Here is a 15968-nt window from a genome sequence, read left to right on the forward strand (position 1 = left end):
TGCCTCCAGAGGGTGGACTTTCCGATGAAGTGCTCGCTGACCACAGCTGCAATGTGAAGTCCTGGTTAAGCAGTTGACTGCCCTGACAGGGTAGGTTCAACTGACTAACTTGCGTGTTAATATCATTCCGTTTACATAAAGCATTTTGAATTAAAGCCATCATCACAAGGAGGGGAGGAGAAACTGGCTATATGGGTCCTCAGAGAATAGAAACTCACGGTCCTTGTCAGTAAGAGCTCTTATTTGCATACATGAATAATCAACTAAGTAAAAATAAAGCGCTGGGAGTTAAAGGTGGAAAATGGAGTGGAGGCTCAGAACTGCTTTAGTTGATGGGGAAACGCAGGCCCGCCACAGGACTACAACTCCCAGGAGGCCTTGCCACTGCTCCGCAGAAGAGCGCCTAAAGGCACGCGGACCGTGCAGTTTCTCGGTATCCACTGCAGCTCTCCTAGGCTAAAGCAGGACGCCGTTACCGTAATTCTCCTTTTCCCTGTCCCTACCGCCTTCTCTAATCGGTGAACTGGAAGGTTTCCAAGGTAACCGCGCAGCCTAGCGGACCTCCGAAGGGGGGGCGCAACCCGGAAGTGACGCTTCTACCTCGCGCCCGCGGTGAGAGGCTTCTAAGATGGCGGCGCGCAAGGGTCGGCGGCGCACGTGTGAAACAGCGGAACCCATGGAGGCTGATTCCCACGAGGCAGGGTCGGAGGGTCCGTCCCAGGTCTACCTGCCAGGCCGGGGGCCGCCGCTGCGCGAAGGAGAGGAGTTGGTCATGGACGAGGAAGCCTACGTGCTGTACCATCGAGCGCAGACTGGTAGGGCTGGATACCCAGACTCCTGGGTCCTGAGGAAAGAGGGAACTGGTATCCTGGGTCCTGAGGGGATCAGATCCTGCGCTCTTAACGTAACAGGCGCTCTGAGAGAAAAGACTCGAGTCTAAGAAGGGTGACATCACACTGGAGGGGCCTGAGATCCCGCTATCCCTTCATAACTTCCCAACCTGTCTTTCCCGCCCCAGGCGCCCCCTGTCTCAGCTTTGACATAGTCCGGGATCACCTTGGGGACAATCGGACAGAGTTTCCTCTTACGCTTTACCTGTGTGCTGGGACCCAGGCGGAGAGCGCCCAAAGCAACAGGTGGGTGAAACCTGAGGCTTTCCCAGACCCAGGAGTCCAAGTCCCCAGCCTCTTACTGCCGCAGGGTCCAGGATTCAGCCTCCAGCACCCCACTCCCCAGGACCCAAGAGGTAGGGCTTCCAGCTTCTGCCTCCCTCAGACCCAGAAGTTGGAGTTTCCATCTTTCCTCCTCCCTAAGGATCCTGACACCCAGCGCCTTAGGAAAGTCACATCACACTTTCCCCCAGATTAATGATGCTTCGGATGCATAATCTGCATGGGACGAAGCCCCCGCCATCAGAGGGCAGCGATGAAGAGGAGGAGGAAGATGAAGAGGATGAAGAAGAGCGGAAGCCTCAGCTGGAACTGGCTATGGTACCCCACTATGGTGGCATCAACCGAGTTCGGGTAAGTACAGCCTGAGGAGTGCGCCCCACATCCTTGGGAGCACACCCCACCTCTCCTGTCCGTGTGGGCACCTCATCCTGCCTTTCAGCTTTTGGGAAAGCATCGGCCTCGTAATTTTCTCCGTTCATTGGTATATGTCCTAGGTATTCTGGGTTGTCACTGGGTCCTAGGTGCTGTGGAGGTATTTTTGTTTTTCTGTAAAATGCTGCGAGTTACAAATTTGCCTGATGTGAGGATAAAACAGAATGAGTAACATCCAATCATTAGGTGCTTAGAAACAGCGTCTGGTTGTAGTGTGTCTTTGTGGTTTCTTATTATTTTTTTAGGAACTGTTAGGAGCTGTGGCATCACTTTTGTGGTTCAGGGTGATGGCATCTTCTGATGAGGTTGATGTGTGAATTAAATGAGATGACACGGAAACAGCAGTTGAGCAGTGCTCAGCGTATAGTCCTTGCTGTGTGTCTCCACTGACATGTCTCTGGCACTGTTCCAGACCCCAGGGACTCAGCAGGGAGCCAGAGGTCTCTGGCTGCAGGAAACCCACATGCTAGTGGAGAAAGGAACAAGAACAAACTAGGTAGATGTGTACTATGTCAAAGGTGCTAAGTTATTTTACTTTTTAAAGATTTTGTTTATGTTTACAGAGAGGGGAAGGGAAGGAGAAAGAGGCAGAGAAACATCAATGGGTGGTTGCCTCTTGTGCACCCCTTACTGGGGACCTGGCCCACAACCTAGGCATGTGCCCTGACTGGGAATCAAACTAGTGACCCTTGGGTTCTCAGGCCTGAGCTCAATCCACTGAGTTACCCCACCTAGGGTGGTTGCTATTTTAAATTGTGTGGTCTGAGAAGTACTCGCTGATAAGGTGCCATTTAGACAGAGGCCCGCAGGAAGCGAGGGAATGAGCCCAGGGTCTGTGGGGTAAGATCTGCAGGCAGGAGAAACAAGTACAAAGGCCCTGGGATGCACTTGGCACGTTCCAGGAGTTTTGAGGGAAATGGGGGGCGCGGGCAGTGTGTGTAGAGCAGAATGGACTCGGGATGCAAGATCTCAGGGATGGGAACGGACAAGACAGACTGTTCAGGGCTTTGTAAGCCATTGTAAGGCCTTGGCTTTCATTTGGGGAGGAACTGGGAGCCACTGAAGAGGTTAGAGCAGTGGAAACATGGAATCTGACTTGTTTCGAAGATTTTATTTATTTATTTTTAGTGAGAGGAGAAAGGGGACATCGCTGTGTGCACTTGGTTGCTTCTCGCACACCCCCAACAGGGGACCTGGCCTGCAACCCAGGCATGTGCCCTGACTGGGAATCGAACCAGCAACCCTTTGGTTCACAGGCCAGCGCTCAGTCCACTGAATCACACCAGCCAGGGCTGACTTGTGTTTTAAAGGGATCCCTTTGGCTGCTGTGTTGGGAATAGGCTGCAGAGAAGCAAGAGCAGAAGGACAGCGTCCTGGAAGAGGCTGTGGTTCGGGGAAGGATGATGTCAGTGGTAACTCACATGTGACGACAATAGAGGTCACTAGAAGGGGTCAGAAGTGGTGCATCTTTCATGGAACCAGCGTAAGTGGCAGGTGTAAGGAAGGAACGAGTAGAAAGTAAGTCCTGCAGTTTGGGGAGCAGTAGGTTGAGATCGTCAGGTAGGAGCCTGGCTCTGCTCGTGTGGAGGCTGAATGCTCAGTGCAATAGGAGTCTAGGGTTCAGGGGGTTGGAACTAGGGGCCGCTGGAAACCCTGGGCCGGATCTCCTTGTGAGCAAACGGACGGGGGACTGAGAGCTGTGGCTGTCCAACCTTGAGAGGGTTGCAGGTGGCGGGGATCACAGCCTCGATTCTCAGGAGTCTTGAAGTTTCATTCTCCCCCCACCACTACCTCTCCCACTGGGTGGGAGGTTGTCACAGGCACCAAGCTGGCCTTGCAGACTGTGGCCCTTTCTCACAAGGGCTTCTGGGGTTGCGGTCCCAGCCCAGGGGGTGGGGGGCCGGGATCTGAGGAACTGGAGCCCTAGTTCTCAGGGATGCTGGGAGCCGTGGTCACTACTCTGGGCCTCCTGTCCCAACTTGGCTCCCCTTCCTTCTCCCCCACAGGTGTCTTGGCTGGGCGAGGAGCCGGTGGCCGGGGTGTGGTCAGAGAAGGGCCAGGTGGAGGTGTTTGCGCTGCGGCGGCTCCTGCAGGTGGTCGATGACCCTCAGGCCCTGGCGATCTTCCTCCGGGACGAGCAAGCCCGCATGAAGCCCATCTTCACCTTCGCTGGCCACATGGGCGAGGGCTTTGCCCTGGACTGGTCCCCCCGTGTGCCTGGTGAGGTCCTGGGGTGCGCACTTGGTCCTGGGGGTGAAAGGGGGCAGGGTCTGCAGCCAGGGTCGGGGGCAGTGCGCTGAGACTCCAGGGAGGGGAGCGAGCAATGGCCAGCTGGGACCAGGTGGTGTCCTGACTCCCTTCCTCAGGGCGCCTGCTGACGGGTGACTGTCAGAAGAACATCCACCTGTGGACGCCCACGGATGGTGGCTCCTGGCATGTGGACCAGAGGCCTTTTGTGGGCCACACCCGCTCCGTGGAGGATCTGCAGTGGTCCCCGACCGAGGACACGGTGAGGGAGGGCCAGGGGCAGGTCCTAGCAAGGGGCCTGTGACTGGTACCTGGTCTCAGGTGGGGTCAGGGGAGCCACGGGTCGCTCAGACCCTCTCTCTTCCAGGTATTCGCCTCCTGCTCAGCCGATGCCTCCATCCGCATCTGGGACACTCGGGCAGCGCCCAGCAAGGCCTGCATGCTCACCACGGCCGCCGCCCATGACGGGGATGCCAACGTCATCCACTGGAGCCGCCGGGAGCCCTTCCTGCTCAGCGGCGGGGACGATGGGGCCCTCAAGGTCTGGGACCTGCGGCAGTTCAAGGTACTTTCCCGCTGCGCTCCTGGGGCTAAAGAAGCTGCCATGACCGGCAGCCGCTGGGATCCTTGGGCTTTCTCTCCATGAGTGGCTTCGTGCACCGGAGCCGGGAAAAGCCCTTTGTGTTGGGGCCAGTCCCTGGGGTGCAGGTTGGGAAGCGGTCTCGGCAAGAGGACGGCTGGTGTGGAGGCCCTCGCCCTGCCAGCTGGGGCGCTGGCAGGAGGCAGAGACTACAGTTCCCATCTGCCCGTGCGGGCACTTTGCAGCTGGCTGGGCTGCTGGGGGCTCGAGGGCTTGGGGAGTTGTAGTTTTTCCTTTTAGCAGATTCTATGGAATCATCAGAGACTTGGAGCCCAGCTTACTCATTGCAAGAGGGAAACCGAGCCACAGCAAGGACAGGCGCGGGCATGATGTTATGGCCCAAGTGGGCTTTGCAGGCTGAGAGGGGTTCTGGGCGGGAGAAACTGCCGCTTTCAGGATCCCTCTGAGCAAAGCCCCGACTTCCTGTGGCTCCGTGCCTTCCCGGGATCACCGGGTGGTGATTTTTTCCCCTCCGGTGTAACGGGTTCCACGGAATCAGCCAGGGCAGGTGTCTGGCCAGGTCTCAGGGCCAAGTTGACTCACCATTGGAACTCAGAAGCCACTTCTCCACATTGGGGAGACCCGTCCCCCCAGCACCTTTGTTTAGGGAAAGCGTCTTCGATCTTTGCGCCGGCTGCCTCTGGAGCCTGGGAGCCGTGTTCTGCCCCGACAAGGTCCTAGACTCAATGGGGGAAACACTTGCAGAACCACACACGTGTCTGTCTGCCCCACCGGGAGGGGATTATTTACAGGTGACACCACGGTTGCAAGAACCCCTGGGACGTTACACCTTTATGACCAGCTGTACTTGACTCTGTCCTTTCAGAGAGTCTGGGCTTGTGGGGGCTTGAGGGCGCAGCCCTGGTGGAACCCCGAGGCCAGGGAGAGGTGGGGGACTCTCGAGGGCTGGGATGCCCTGGGAGTCAGGCCAAGGCGCTCAAACTCCTGTTTTCCCACAGTCTGGCTCTCCGGTGGCCACCTTCAAGCAGCACGTGGCCCCCGTGACCTCCGTCGAGTGGCATCCCCAGGACAGTGGGGTCTTTGCAGCCTCAGGTGCGGACAACCAGGTCACACAGTGGGACCTGGCCGTGGAGCGGGACCCCGAGTCGGGTGGCGCAGAGACCGACCCCAGCCTGGCGGACCTCCCGCAGCAGCTGCTGTTCGTGCACCAGGGCGAGACGGACCTGAAGGAGCTGCACTGGCACCCGCAGTGCCCCGGGGTGCTGGTCAGCACTGCCCTGTCTGGCTTCACCGTCTTCCGCACCATCAGCGTCTGAGGCATCCTGGCGGTGCCTGGCCTGGCCTGGCCTTGCCAGGGAACCGAAGTTCAGGTTGGTTCCCCTGGAAGGGATGCACTCAGAGCTGGCAACTGGCCCCTCCCAAAGAAGGACCTCGCTTGGCCTGCCAGCCACCGTTGTGGCTTCTCTTGGACTTACTGTGCTTTGAAAGGCTTTGTTTGCTCCAGTGACCCGCCTCTTGCCGAAGGACGGGATTGACCCACAACCCTCTAAAACAGCTTGGCTTGGTTTGGTCTAATGACACTGCTGGCCGAAGGACTTGGTTTGACCCTTGGCCCTCTGAAACTGCTGGGTCTGGCTCCAGGGACCCCACCTGCCCAGAGACTTGGTTCAGCCCAGTGATGCCCCACACACACCACCCTTCAGAGGACTCTGTCCGCCTGTTTCACGGGGCTCGGTGTGGCCCCACTTGCTGTGGGTATTTTGTCAGCCCTGGCACCGGGCCTGACCCTCTGGCCCCAGGGAACCCAATGGCTTTGCACTGGCAGGACCAGATTTGAGGGGTGGGCTTCCCCAGCAGGACTAGGGTCTATCTCTTCTGCCACCAGGACTAACCAGCTGGGGTGGGGGCGCTGCATGGGCTTCCCCCCTCCTCTCTTGGGGAGGAGAGTCGGGGCTCCCGAGAGGCAGTAAAGGACCGGAAGAGGCTTGACGTGTGTGCGGCTCGTCCTGTGAGCAGCTGGGAGGAGGAGCATGGCACCCGCTCCAGCCCTCAGCCCGTTGGGTGGCGCCGCCTGCCCCGAGTCTCATTCCATCTGGAGCTCGCTCCAGGGCCCTGGGAGGGTATCTCACCTGTGACCCCGGCTTTTCAAGGCTTCAATTCCAGGAACCAGGGGGCCCCCCCTTTCTCCTTCATCTGTCACCGTCCCCTTGTGATCTCACCGCTTCTGTGTGCCCTCATTTGTGCCCCCATCTTCCCATCTCCTGTCCCCCACGCTGTGTCCCTGCCCCCTCTCCCTTCTGCGTCTCTGCCACGGTCTCCTCTCCAGCTCGCTTGGGCTGCGGCCCAGCAGCCTGCCTGGCCGTCCTCCCTGGCTCCCCCTCTGCGGCTCTGAGCTGGCCCCACCCCTTGCCCCCCCCTTGGGCCTCTGATCCGCCTGTGGACATAGAGGTCGAGCGCCCAGCACAAGGCCCCCGGGGCCAAGGACAGACCGCAGCCCCTCAGCACCCACAGAGGAGCCCCCAGTGGAGGGCATGGGGGTGGGCTGCCCCATCAGGTATGTGTTCCACTCGGAGGCCTTGAGCAGGCGTCCAGGGGCTGAGGGCCACCCCACCTCCTCCCACCCCCACCCTGCTGGCTAGGGCGTCTCTACCACCGCACCCCTGCCCCGTCTCACCGCTCTCCCTCAGGGAAGCCCTGTCTCGCCCCCAGGGACATGCATCCCCAGGACAGTCCCTCCTTCCAAGTTCAGTGCCTCCGACTCTGACACCATCAGCGTTTTCTGCTTTTTCTCCCTGCCCCCCACCCTCCATCTCAACAGAGCCACTTTCTCACCCTATCTCTGAGTCTTCCGTTTGTCTCTTTTCCCAGCTCCACCTCCCCATTCTTCCGTTCCCTAAGCCATGGTCTCCCACTTCCCATCGCTCCTCATCTGCCCATCTGTTCCTGTCCCTCCCTCCCTGGGCCTCTGCCCCCCTGGTCTGACCCCCGTGTCTTCCTCCCCCTGGGTCTCCCCACTCCCTGTCCAGGTCTCCCCCTCTCTCCAGGTCCCTGCCCACCCTCCCCATCTGTGTTGCTCCCTCTCAGCCCCTGCACCCTTCTCTCCCCAGTCTCTACCCTTACACCCCCTCCCGGCAATCTCTGCCCTCCAACCTGCCTCTCAGACCCACTGGTAGGTGGAGGGTAGGGGAAACGCCCCGGGTCTCAGGGGAAGAGTGTCAAAGTGTGGGTTTCTTTTGGGGGGGAGGGAGGGAGGTTGGGCCTGGAGGCGGAGCTTCTTGGCCTCAGATTAGACATGACTTTGACACCAAGTTCAGGCATCTTAAGCCCCCGTCTCCTTTATATGGAAACATTAAGCTGCTCTGACAGGTTCAGTGGGGCGCGGGGGGAGGACGTCAGGCTCTGGAGCCTTTCCCTTAGGCCCTGCTTTTGCCAGGGAGGGGTCGCCCTGAGTCCCAGGAGCACCCACCCCTGAGAACTGGGCCCTGTGGGGCACAGACAGGCCCCCCAGGAGGTGAAGCCCCCACCCCATGTGCTCCGTGAAGTGGACGGTCACGTCTGCCTTAGTGAGCTGAGTATGGGCCGAGGGGATTTATTCAGGAGGCAGAACCCTGGGCTGGAGACGCTCAGGGCCCAAACTGGCACCCACCCTCACACTGCACCGGGTGGCCGGGTCTCCAAGCCTATTCCCCCATCCGTGAAGCAGGCCAGTGACCCTGACCTCCCAGTGTCCTGAGCAGTCCAGGTGAGCTGTGGGGTCCGGGGGAGTCCAGTGGCTGGGGTGTGGGCACCCAAGGGGAGCTGGTCCTGGGGCCCAGGACACCCTGCGGTAACATCTGTGGTTCGAGGCTCAGGCTTCCACACCCAAGTAGCCTGGATAGGGGTCCAGGGTCTGCCGTTCCCCAGTAAAGGGGCCTGAGCCGAGGGACAGGCCTGCAGCTGTGTCCTCCCCTGTGAAGAGCCAAGTCCCCGGGGTTGTGGTCAGAGACAGTACGATGAGGCCCATCCTGGGGCAGACTGGGACGGCAGGAGGCCAGCCCACCTCCCACTACCCTGTCCCCCATGGCCCCAGACAGGAGGGCTCCCGGGCAGGAGAGGACCACAAATGTCGAGGTCAGAGCCTGGACCCTGATGTCAAACCTGCCCCCTTCAGTGACTAGCCTGTTTCCCCACTTTGGGAGAACCATCTGTAGCAGCCAGAGTAGTTAAGGGTGAAAAAGGAGAGCTGGGGTACATTGTGGGCGCTGGACACAGCCAGACCCAGTCCACTCTGGCCCGGGCCACAGCTTTGCCTCCCTGGAACGGGCGAAATAAACCCCCAGGTGGCAGGGCTGTCCTGCTGGTCATGGGCAGCAGGTGTGGAGTGGGAGGCCGGGGTGGGCGAGGAGGGGGACCCCTAGGTATTGAACTTGACATTGACTAACAGCCCTCTCCCCAGACTGAGTGCCCCCAGCCCTGCCAAGAAGCCCATCAAGATCCCAGAGCCTGGCACAGGTGCTCAGTGAATATTGATGGAGCCCATATGGCGATATTTCACCCCTGGCCCAGACAGGTCCGGGGGACCCCTGTGCCACAGAGCCAGATGTCACCCTGGAGGGAGATGAGGTCCCTTCCCCCTCCCCACCTCCACCCTGTCTGGCTGCTGAGATCTCCACCTCACAGATGAGGAAACAGGCTCCAGAAAAGGAAGTCAGTCGTCCCAGGGCACATAATGGGTCCACAACTGAGCCAGGAGTGGGCCCTGGGTGTATATGACTAGAAGCCCTTCCTGACCTTGGTGAAGTCCAGTTCCCCCATCTTACAGCTGAGGAGACTGAGGCTCAAAAGGAATCGCCCAAGGTCTGAGAGTCAGGAGGGAGCCTCGGTTGTGTGTGTGTGTGTAACAGCTTCACTGAAAGATAATTTCCATACCATTCACCTCACACATTAAAGTGTACAAGCCAAGGGTTTTTAGTATACTCAATTGTGTGGTTATTACTGCAATTGATTTTAGAACACTTTTATATGCCCAATAAGAAAAGCTGTTTCCTCCGGCCACCATCCCCCAGTCCTGTGTAGACTAGGCGTGACTGGTCTACTCTCTGAATTTAGGGGCTTTCCCATTCTGGACATTTCATGTAAATGAAGTATACAACATGTGGTCATCGTGATTGGCTTCTTTCACTGAACATAATGTTTTCAAGATTCAAACATGTAATGTGTGTCAGAACTTTAGAGGTTTTTTTAAAGATTTTATTTTCTTTTTAGACAGAGGGGAAGGGAGGGAGAAAGAGAGGGAGAGAAACATCCACGTGTGGTTACCTCTCACATGCCCCCTGTCCTGACTGGGCATCAAACCAGCGACCCTTTGGTTCGCAGGCTGGTGCTCAGTCCACTGAGCTGCACCAGCCAGGGCAGAACTAACTTTCAATACTGGGTAGTACTTCATTGTATAAAAATACCACGTTTTATTTACCCATTTATCAATTGTTCGCTATTTGGGTGGTTTCCATCTTTTAGCCATTGTGAATAGTGCCACTATGAACATCCGTGTCCAAGTATTGCATGGACACGTTTTATTTCTCTTGGGAAATACCTATGAGTGGAATTGCTGGACCACATGGCAACTCCAGTTTAACCATTTAAGGAACTGCCAGACTGGAGGGAGGGGGTGCCAGTTTCTCCACATCCTCATCAACACTTATTTTCTGGTTTACGTATTGTTTCATAGTATAACCATGGTATGTAGTTGCGAAGAGGTATGCCATGCTGGTTTGATTAGCATCCGTGATGGCCAATGAGGACGACATTTTCATGTGCTCATCAGCTATGTGTAGATTTTTTTTTTGGAGCAAAGTCTATTCAGATCCTTTGCCTATTTTTAAATTAGGTTGTCTTGTTATTATTGAGTTGTAAGGATTCTTTATATATTGTAGGTACAAATGTCTTAGCTATACGATTTGTAACTAGTTTCTCCCATCAGTGGGTTCTCTTTTCACCTTGTTGATAGTGTCCTGTGAAGCACAAACATTTTTTAAGATTTTATTTATTTATTTTTAGAGAAGGAAGGGAGGGAGATGAAAGAGAGAGAGAGAGAGAGAGAGAGAGAAACATCAATGTGCGGTTTGTGGGGGCCGTGGCCTGCAACCCAGGCATGTGCCCTGACTGGGAATCGAACCTGTGACACTTCGGTTCGCAGCCCGTGCTCAATCCACTAAGCTACGCCAGCCAGGGCGCACAAAAGTTTTTAACTTTGATGAAATTCAGTTTATCTTTTTTTTCCCTTTTGTGCCTTGTGCTTTCTGAGCTTTTTAAAAAGATCTTATTTGTTTGTTTACTTATTTCTTTAGAAACAGAGAGGGGAAACGAGGGAGAAAGAGAAGGAGAGAAACATCAGTGTGAGGGAAACATTGATCAGTTGCCTCTTGCACATGCCCTAGCTGGGAACTGCCCTGCAACCAGGCGCATGCCTGGACCCCTGAATGCTACCAGCGACCTTTCTCTCTGCGGGAGGATGCTCAACCAACTGAGCCACGTTGGCCAGGGCCCTGAGTTGTTTCTGAATGGTAGGGACCTCAGAGGTCCCTCTCATTTCCCCGTGCTGAATCCATGCTGAGAGACGGTGGCCTCTCAGTCATTATGAGTTTGGGCTCTGGAGCTAAAAGTCCAGCACTGAAATCCGAGCTTATCAGCTGTGACCGAAGGCAAGCTCAACATACTGTGCCTCAGTTTCCTCTCTGTAAAATGGGAATAATGACTACAGTGCTGTGAGGCCCAAATACGAAAATTCACGTAAAATGCTCAAAACAGTGTCTGGCACTGTAGAAATGTCGGCTCCGATTATTGGGGTGCTTGCTGCAACGGTGTTGTCCTGGCTATAGTTTTGTTGCTGTCATTACAAGTATTACTGTCATTGTCATTGATGCTGTACTGTTTTGACTTTCAAGATGAATACCCTTCCACCCATTTGCCAGATCAGGCCACTGAGGCCCAGGGAGCATGCCCACCCATTCCTGGCACCTCTGATGTTTCTGCCCATTTTTTGTCCCCGCAGGTTTGGGGCGCCCGCCCCCCACTAGTCCAAGTGCAGGGGTTGTCCCCGCCCGATGGGCCTGGCCAGGGCCCTGCGCCGCCTGAGCGGCGCCCTGGAGTCGGGGGACAGCAGGGCGGGCGATGAGGAGGAGGCCGGGCCAGGGCTGTGCCGAAACGGGTGGGCGCCAACACCCTCGCCTGTGGGGCAGCGCCGCGGGCGGTTTGTCAAGAAGGACGGCCACTGCAACGTGCGATTCGTGAACTTGGGTGGCCAGGGTGCGCGTTACCTGAGCGACCTGTTCACCACGTGCGTGGATGTGCGCTGGCGCTGGATGTGCCTGTTCTTCTCCTGCTCCTTCCTCGCCTCCTGGCTGCTCTTCGGCCTGGCCTTCTGGCTCATCGCCTCGCTGCACGGCGACCTAGCTGCGCCGCCGCCACCAGCACCCTGCTTCTCCCACGTGGCCAGCTTCCTGGCTGCCTTCCTCTTCGCGCTGGAGACGCAGACGTCCATTGGCTACGGCGTGCGCAGCGTCACCGAGGAGTGCCCGGCCGCGGTGGCCGCCGTGGTGCTGCAGTGTATCACAGGCTGTGTGCTGGACGCCTTCGTCGTGGGCGCTGTCATGGCCAAGATGGCCAAGCCCAAGAAACGCAACGAGACTCTCGTCTTCAGCGAGAATGCCGTGGTAGCGCTGCGCGACCGCCGCCTCTGCCTCATGTGGCGTGTTGGCAACCTGCGCCGCAGCCACCTCGTTGAGGCCCACGTGCGGGCCCAGCTGCTGCAGGTGCGAGGCCACCACAGTTCGCGGGGTAGAGGGGAATCCCGAGGCCTTGTGGGAGATGTAGGCCTGAGGGCGAGGTGTGCTTCGATCCTGAAGGGTGTGTGGACTACAATTCCCAGGAGTCTCTCAGACAGGGACCTTCCAGCTCCACCTGTGGCCTGTGCCTGAGTCCACCCAGGAATTATAGTAGACGTGAAACCGACAGAAGTCTGCGACCAACTCTTCGTGGAGGGCTAGACTTGAGACAGATTTTGAGACATAAAGAGTGTTCTGGGACTTGAAAATGGGCTCCCTATGGGATTGTAGGAAATCTAAACCTTGACTGGGCCACACCTGCCCTGTAAGGGCTCTGAACTACAATTCCCAGAAGGCTCTGGGGCAGGGAAAGTGCCCCTGGTTGGTAGTGTGAGGAGAAGTGGTTTTTCAGCTGGTGTAAACCACCGCTCAGGTTTCCAGTTCCCAGCGGCCTATGACTTGAGACCTGGACACTGTGGGATTGTGGGAGATGTAGGTCCCAGGATGGGGTGCAGGTCCATGACCTCTGGGCATGGGGTCCCGCAGCCTTTGTGGGAAACTGTTCCCCCACCTTGGTGGCCCAATCTCTCCCACCAGCCTTCTGCTTGGAGGACTACAGGGCTGCGTTGGGAAACTCCTGAATTTTAGTTTCTCAGCAACAAACAAAACCACTCCCATTGACTCCTGGGTTAGTGGCTCCCTCCCGTGCTCGGCAAAAGGTGCTTTAGTGTTTCTAGAATTGTGGTCAAACTGCCCAAATTCTAGGGCTAGCTGCCCTTGTCCAAGTAGACTCTTAACCTTGGGCTGTGGTTGGACTGGGGTGAGGAGGGACAAGGTGGTGGTGGGAACTGTAGCCCCCCAAAATGCCTGGAGTCAGTGGGAGACAGATAGGTGGGGGAGAATGGGTCTCTCCGCCTCCGACCACCCCCCCGTCACCTGGGTGGGATATTATCTATCCCAGAAGTCTGTGGGGTGCTGACGTGGCTGGGTAGGTGGGGGAAAACTGCCAGTGCCTGGCTTGTGGACAACACGCCCTCACCCCTGCCACACACTAACACCCATTTACAGAAGGGGATGCGGGGCTGTGGCTGCATTGGGGGTGGATGAGGGTGCAGAGAGCCCAGGGGCTAGCCTGGAGCACCGGATGTGGGCCCCACATTGTCATCCTGCTTTATCTTCCTCCGGCCCCCTACTGAAAGACACTTTTCTTTTCCTCTTCTCCTCCAATTGCTGCTTGTGTTCTTATCTGTTTTGTTATGCCGATGCCACTCTGTCCCTGTCTTCCTCTCTCCCTTAACTGTTCCTCGGGTTTCTAACTCCAAACCCTCTGGATCTCTGTCCCCTGTTTCCCTGGGCTTCCATCCTCCTCCCCGGAGGCCTTTATCCCCCTCTCTCTGGGACTCTGTCCCCTCCCCCCATGCCTTTGTCCTCCTTTCTCTCTGGGTCACCATCCCCCTCTCTGGGATCTTCTACTCACCCCACCTTCACCCCTGCTGGTCTCCTCTTTCCCTGCATCTCTGTTGCTTTCTGTCGCCATATCTGGCTCCTGCCACCTCTGGCTCCTTCCATCTCCATGCTCCTGGCTGTCTGTCTTTGGCCCCTTGTCTTCCGCTGCAGCCTCGTGTGACTCCAGAAGGCGAGTACATACCACTGGACCACCAGGACGTGGACGTGGGCTTTGACGGCGGCACCGATCGCATCTTTCTCGTGTCACCCATCACCATTGTGCACGAGATCGACTCCTCCAGTCCGCTCTATGAACTAGGACGTGCCGAGCTGGCCCGGGCTGACTTTGAGCTAGTGGTCATCCTTGAGGGCATGGTGGAGGCCACGGCTATGACCACACAGTGTCGCTCTTCGTATCTCCCTGGGGAACTGCTCTGGGGCCATCGTTTTGAGCCGGTCCTCTTTCAGCGCGGCTCCCAGTACGAGGTGGACTATCGCCACTTCCATCGCACTTACGAAGTCCCAGGGACACCAGTCTGTAGCGCCAAGGAGCTGGATGAACGGGCGGAGCAGGGTTGCCACAGCCCCAAGTCCAGCTTCCCCGGCTCTCTGGCTGCGTTTTGTTATGAGAATGAACTTGCTCTGAGCTGCTGCCAGGAGGAGGAGGAGGAAGCCGATGAGGAGGACGAAGCGGAGGCAGAAGATGGGGCTGCCAGTTCCCGAGCACTCACACCAACCCTGGCACTGCCCCCGCCCCCATGACACCAGCTGGTGTCCCCCCATTGGTACCCCCTTCCCAGAGGCAGCCAGGTGGAGAGTTCGGGCCCTCCCCTGGGATGGGGCCAGGTGTTTTCCAAGACTGCCAGGCCTGCTGGATTAATTACTAGCCAGTGAACCATGCCTAGTGGCCCCACCGTGGACAGACTGGATCTTAATCCCTCTGTGTTCTATGCGCCTCCCTGAGACCCCTTTATCAGCCGGATTCCTGAGTCTCACCAGAATTCTGGACCACCCAAGAGGCAAAGACTAGTGGTTCTAGATTCTTCTATATGGCTGGCTCGGATTGTTGAGCAGGGTCAGGAATCAATGAGATATATATATATAGACTGCCTCTGAGGGAGGAAGTCAGCAGTACTCGAGCAGCGACAGAGATCAAGAGTTTACAGGTCTGGACTGACCTGAGATTCAAGGGACAGTTGCTTCGTGCTCAGCCGACCACATAGCACGTCATTTTTTTTCTATACCACCCAAGGAGGGAAAGCTACGGAATGCCCCAAGACTTCAGGGCCGTCGTGATTGACCAAAAACAGGGAATGTTGACTGGGAGACAGGAACAGACCTGTGGTTCCAGAAAGCCCACGCTGTGAGATTCTGTGAATCTGGATTGACCGCAGAAACCAGCACTGGAGGTTCAAGAACAGGTCTGACCCAGGCAGTAGAAGTCCAGACACTGAAGAGCTACGTTTCTAGAATGCACAAAACAACAGAGAGTCTGTGGGTCTAGAAGGACTAAAGTGACAGATGGGGAGTTCCTGATGCAGCTCGCTGGCTATAGAGCATCGAAGCAAGGGGGATCTTCAGTGCTTTTAAATGATCCACAGCTTTGTATTTTTTCCAAGTGCCATTCTAGAATGTCCAAAGGAATCGAGATTCTGTGGCTCTAGATGAATCACAGAGTCCAGGAAGAAGTGGCGATTCTAGATGACTTCTTTGTCGTTCTGTAATGCCAAAAGGAACCCAGGCTTCAGGGATCTGGAGTCGTCCATTATCAAAACCTGGATGTTCTAGGAGGTGGACTGAGCCCTTGACACACAGCATTGCTGGGCTGACCTAGAAAGTGAGGGCCCAGGCAAGGCCCTGTGGGTAACAGGGCTAGTTATTGGGCAAGGGGAGGGAGAGGCCCGAGGCTGGTGAGTCTGCAGTCATGACAGATTCCATGATGGAGCCTCTGGTGAGGCTCTGGAACCCTACACCTAGTGATACGTGTCTGTTTCTTAAAGATGTTATAATATGTGTATTATATATAATATAAATACAGATATCTATGTCTTTCCCATGGTTCTTACAGAAGGGTTAGAAATGGAGGTGGGGCTCATGGGAATGGAGTCTCGTATGAGGATTTAGGAAGCTTTGCTCTGAATCCCAACTCTGCTCAAGTACTGTGTGACCTTGGGCAAATCACTCCTCTTTCCCTGCCTCAGTTTCCTCGTCTGTAAAAATGAGGCATTGGAACTTGAGCTCTCCAAGGGCCTTTCCAGCAAGATGATT

The 15968-nt window shown here is 56.5% G+C and overlaps 2 protein-coding genes across 3 annotated transcripts; both read left to right on the forward strand.

Moving 5' to 3' along the window:
- The first annotated feature begins 590 nt into the window (after positions 1-590).
- On the forward strand, positions 591-6437 carry GRWD1 (glutamate rich WD repeat containing 1). Its single transcript, XM_045856353.1, has 7 exons — positions 591-815; positions 1019-1136; positions 1364-1523; positions 3611-3824; positions 3971-4113; positions 4219-4416; positions 5451-6437. The coding sequence occupies exons 1-7, from the start codon at positions 629-631 to the stop codon at positions 5766-5768; spliced, it is 1338 nt and encodes a 445-aa protein (XP_045712309.1). The 5' UTR covers positions 591-628; the 3' UTR covers positions 5769-6437.
- Positions 6438-6583: 146 nt separating this feature from the next.
- KCNJ14 (potassium inwardly rectifying channel subfamily J member 14) lies at positions 6584-15745 on the forward strand. 2 transcript variants are annotated; one of them, XM_045856354.1, is made up of 3 exons: positions 6584-7006; positions 11483-12242; positions 13872-15745. In XM_045856354.1, the coding sequence occupies exons 2-3, from the start codon at positions 11535-11537 to the stop codon at positions 14460-14462; spliced, it is 1299 nt and encodes a 432-aa protein (XP_045712310.1). In that variant the 5' UTR covers positions 6584-7006; positions 11483-11534; the 3' UTR covers positions 14463-15745. The 2 variants fall into 2 exon arrangements, with proteins under 2 accessions (XP_045712310.1, XP_045712311.1); XM_045856355.1 differs by lacking the exon at positions 6584-7006 and adding an exon at positions 7641-8194.
- The last annotated feature ends 223 nt before the right edge of the window (positions 15746-15968 follow it).

This window comes from Phyllostomus hastatus, unplaced genomic scaffold (assembly GCF_019186645.2).
Source record: "Phyllostomus hastatus isolate PE091 unplaced genomic scaffold, TTU_PhHast_1.1 phas_scaffold_1224, whole genome shotgun sequence".
Lineage (NCBI taxonomy): Eukaryota > Metazoa > Chordata > Mammalia > Chiroptera > Phyllostomidae > Phyllostomus > Phyllostomus hastatus.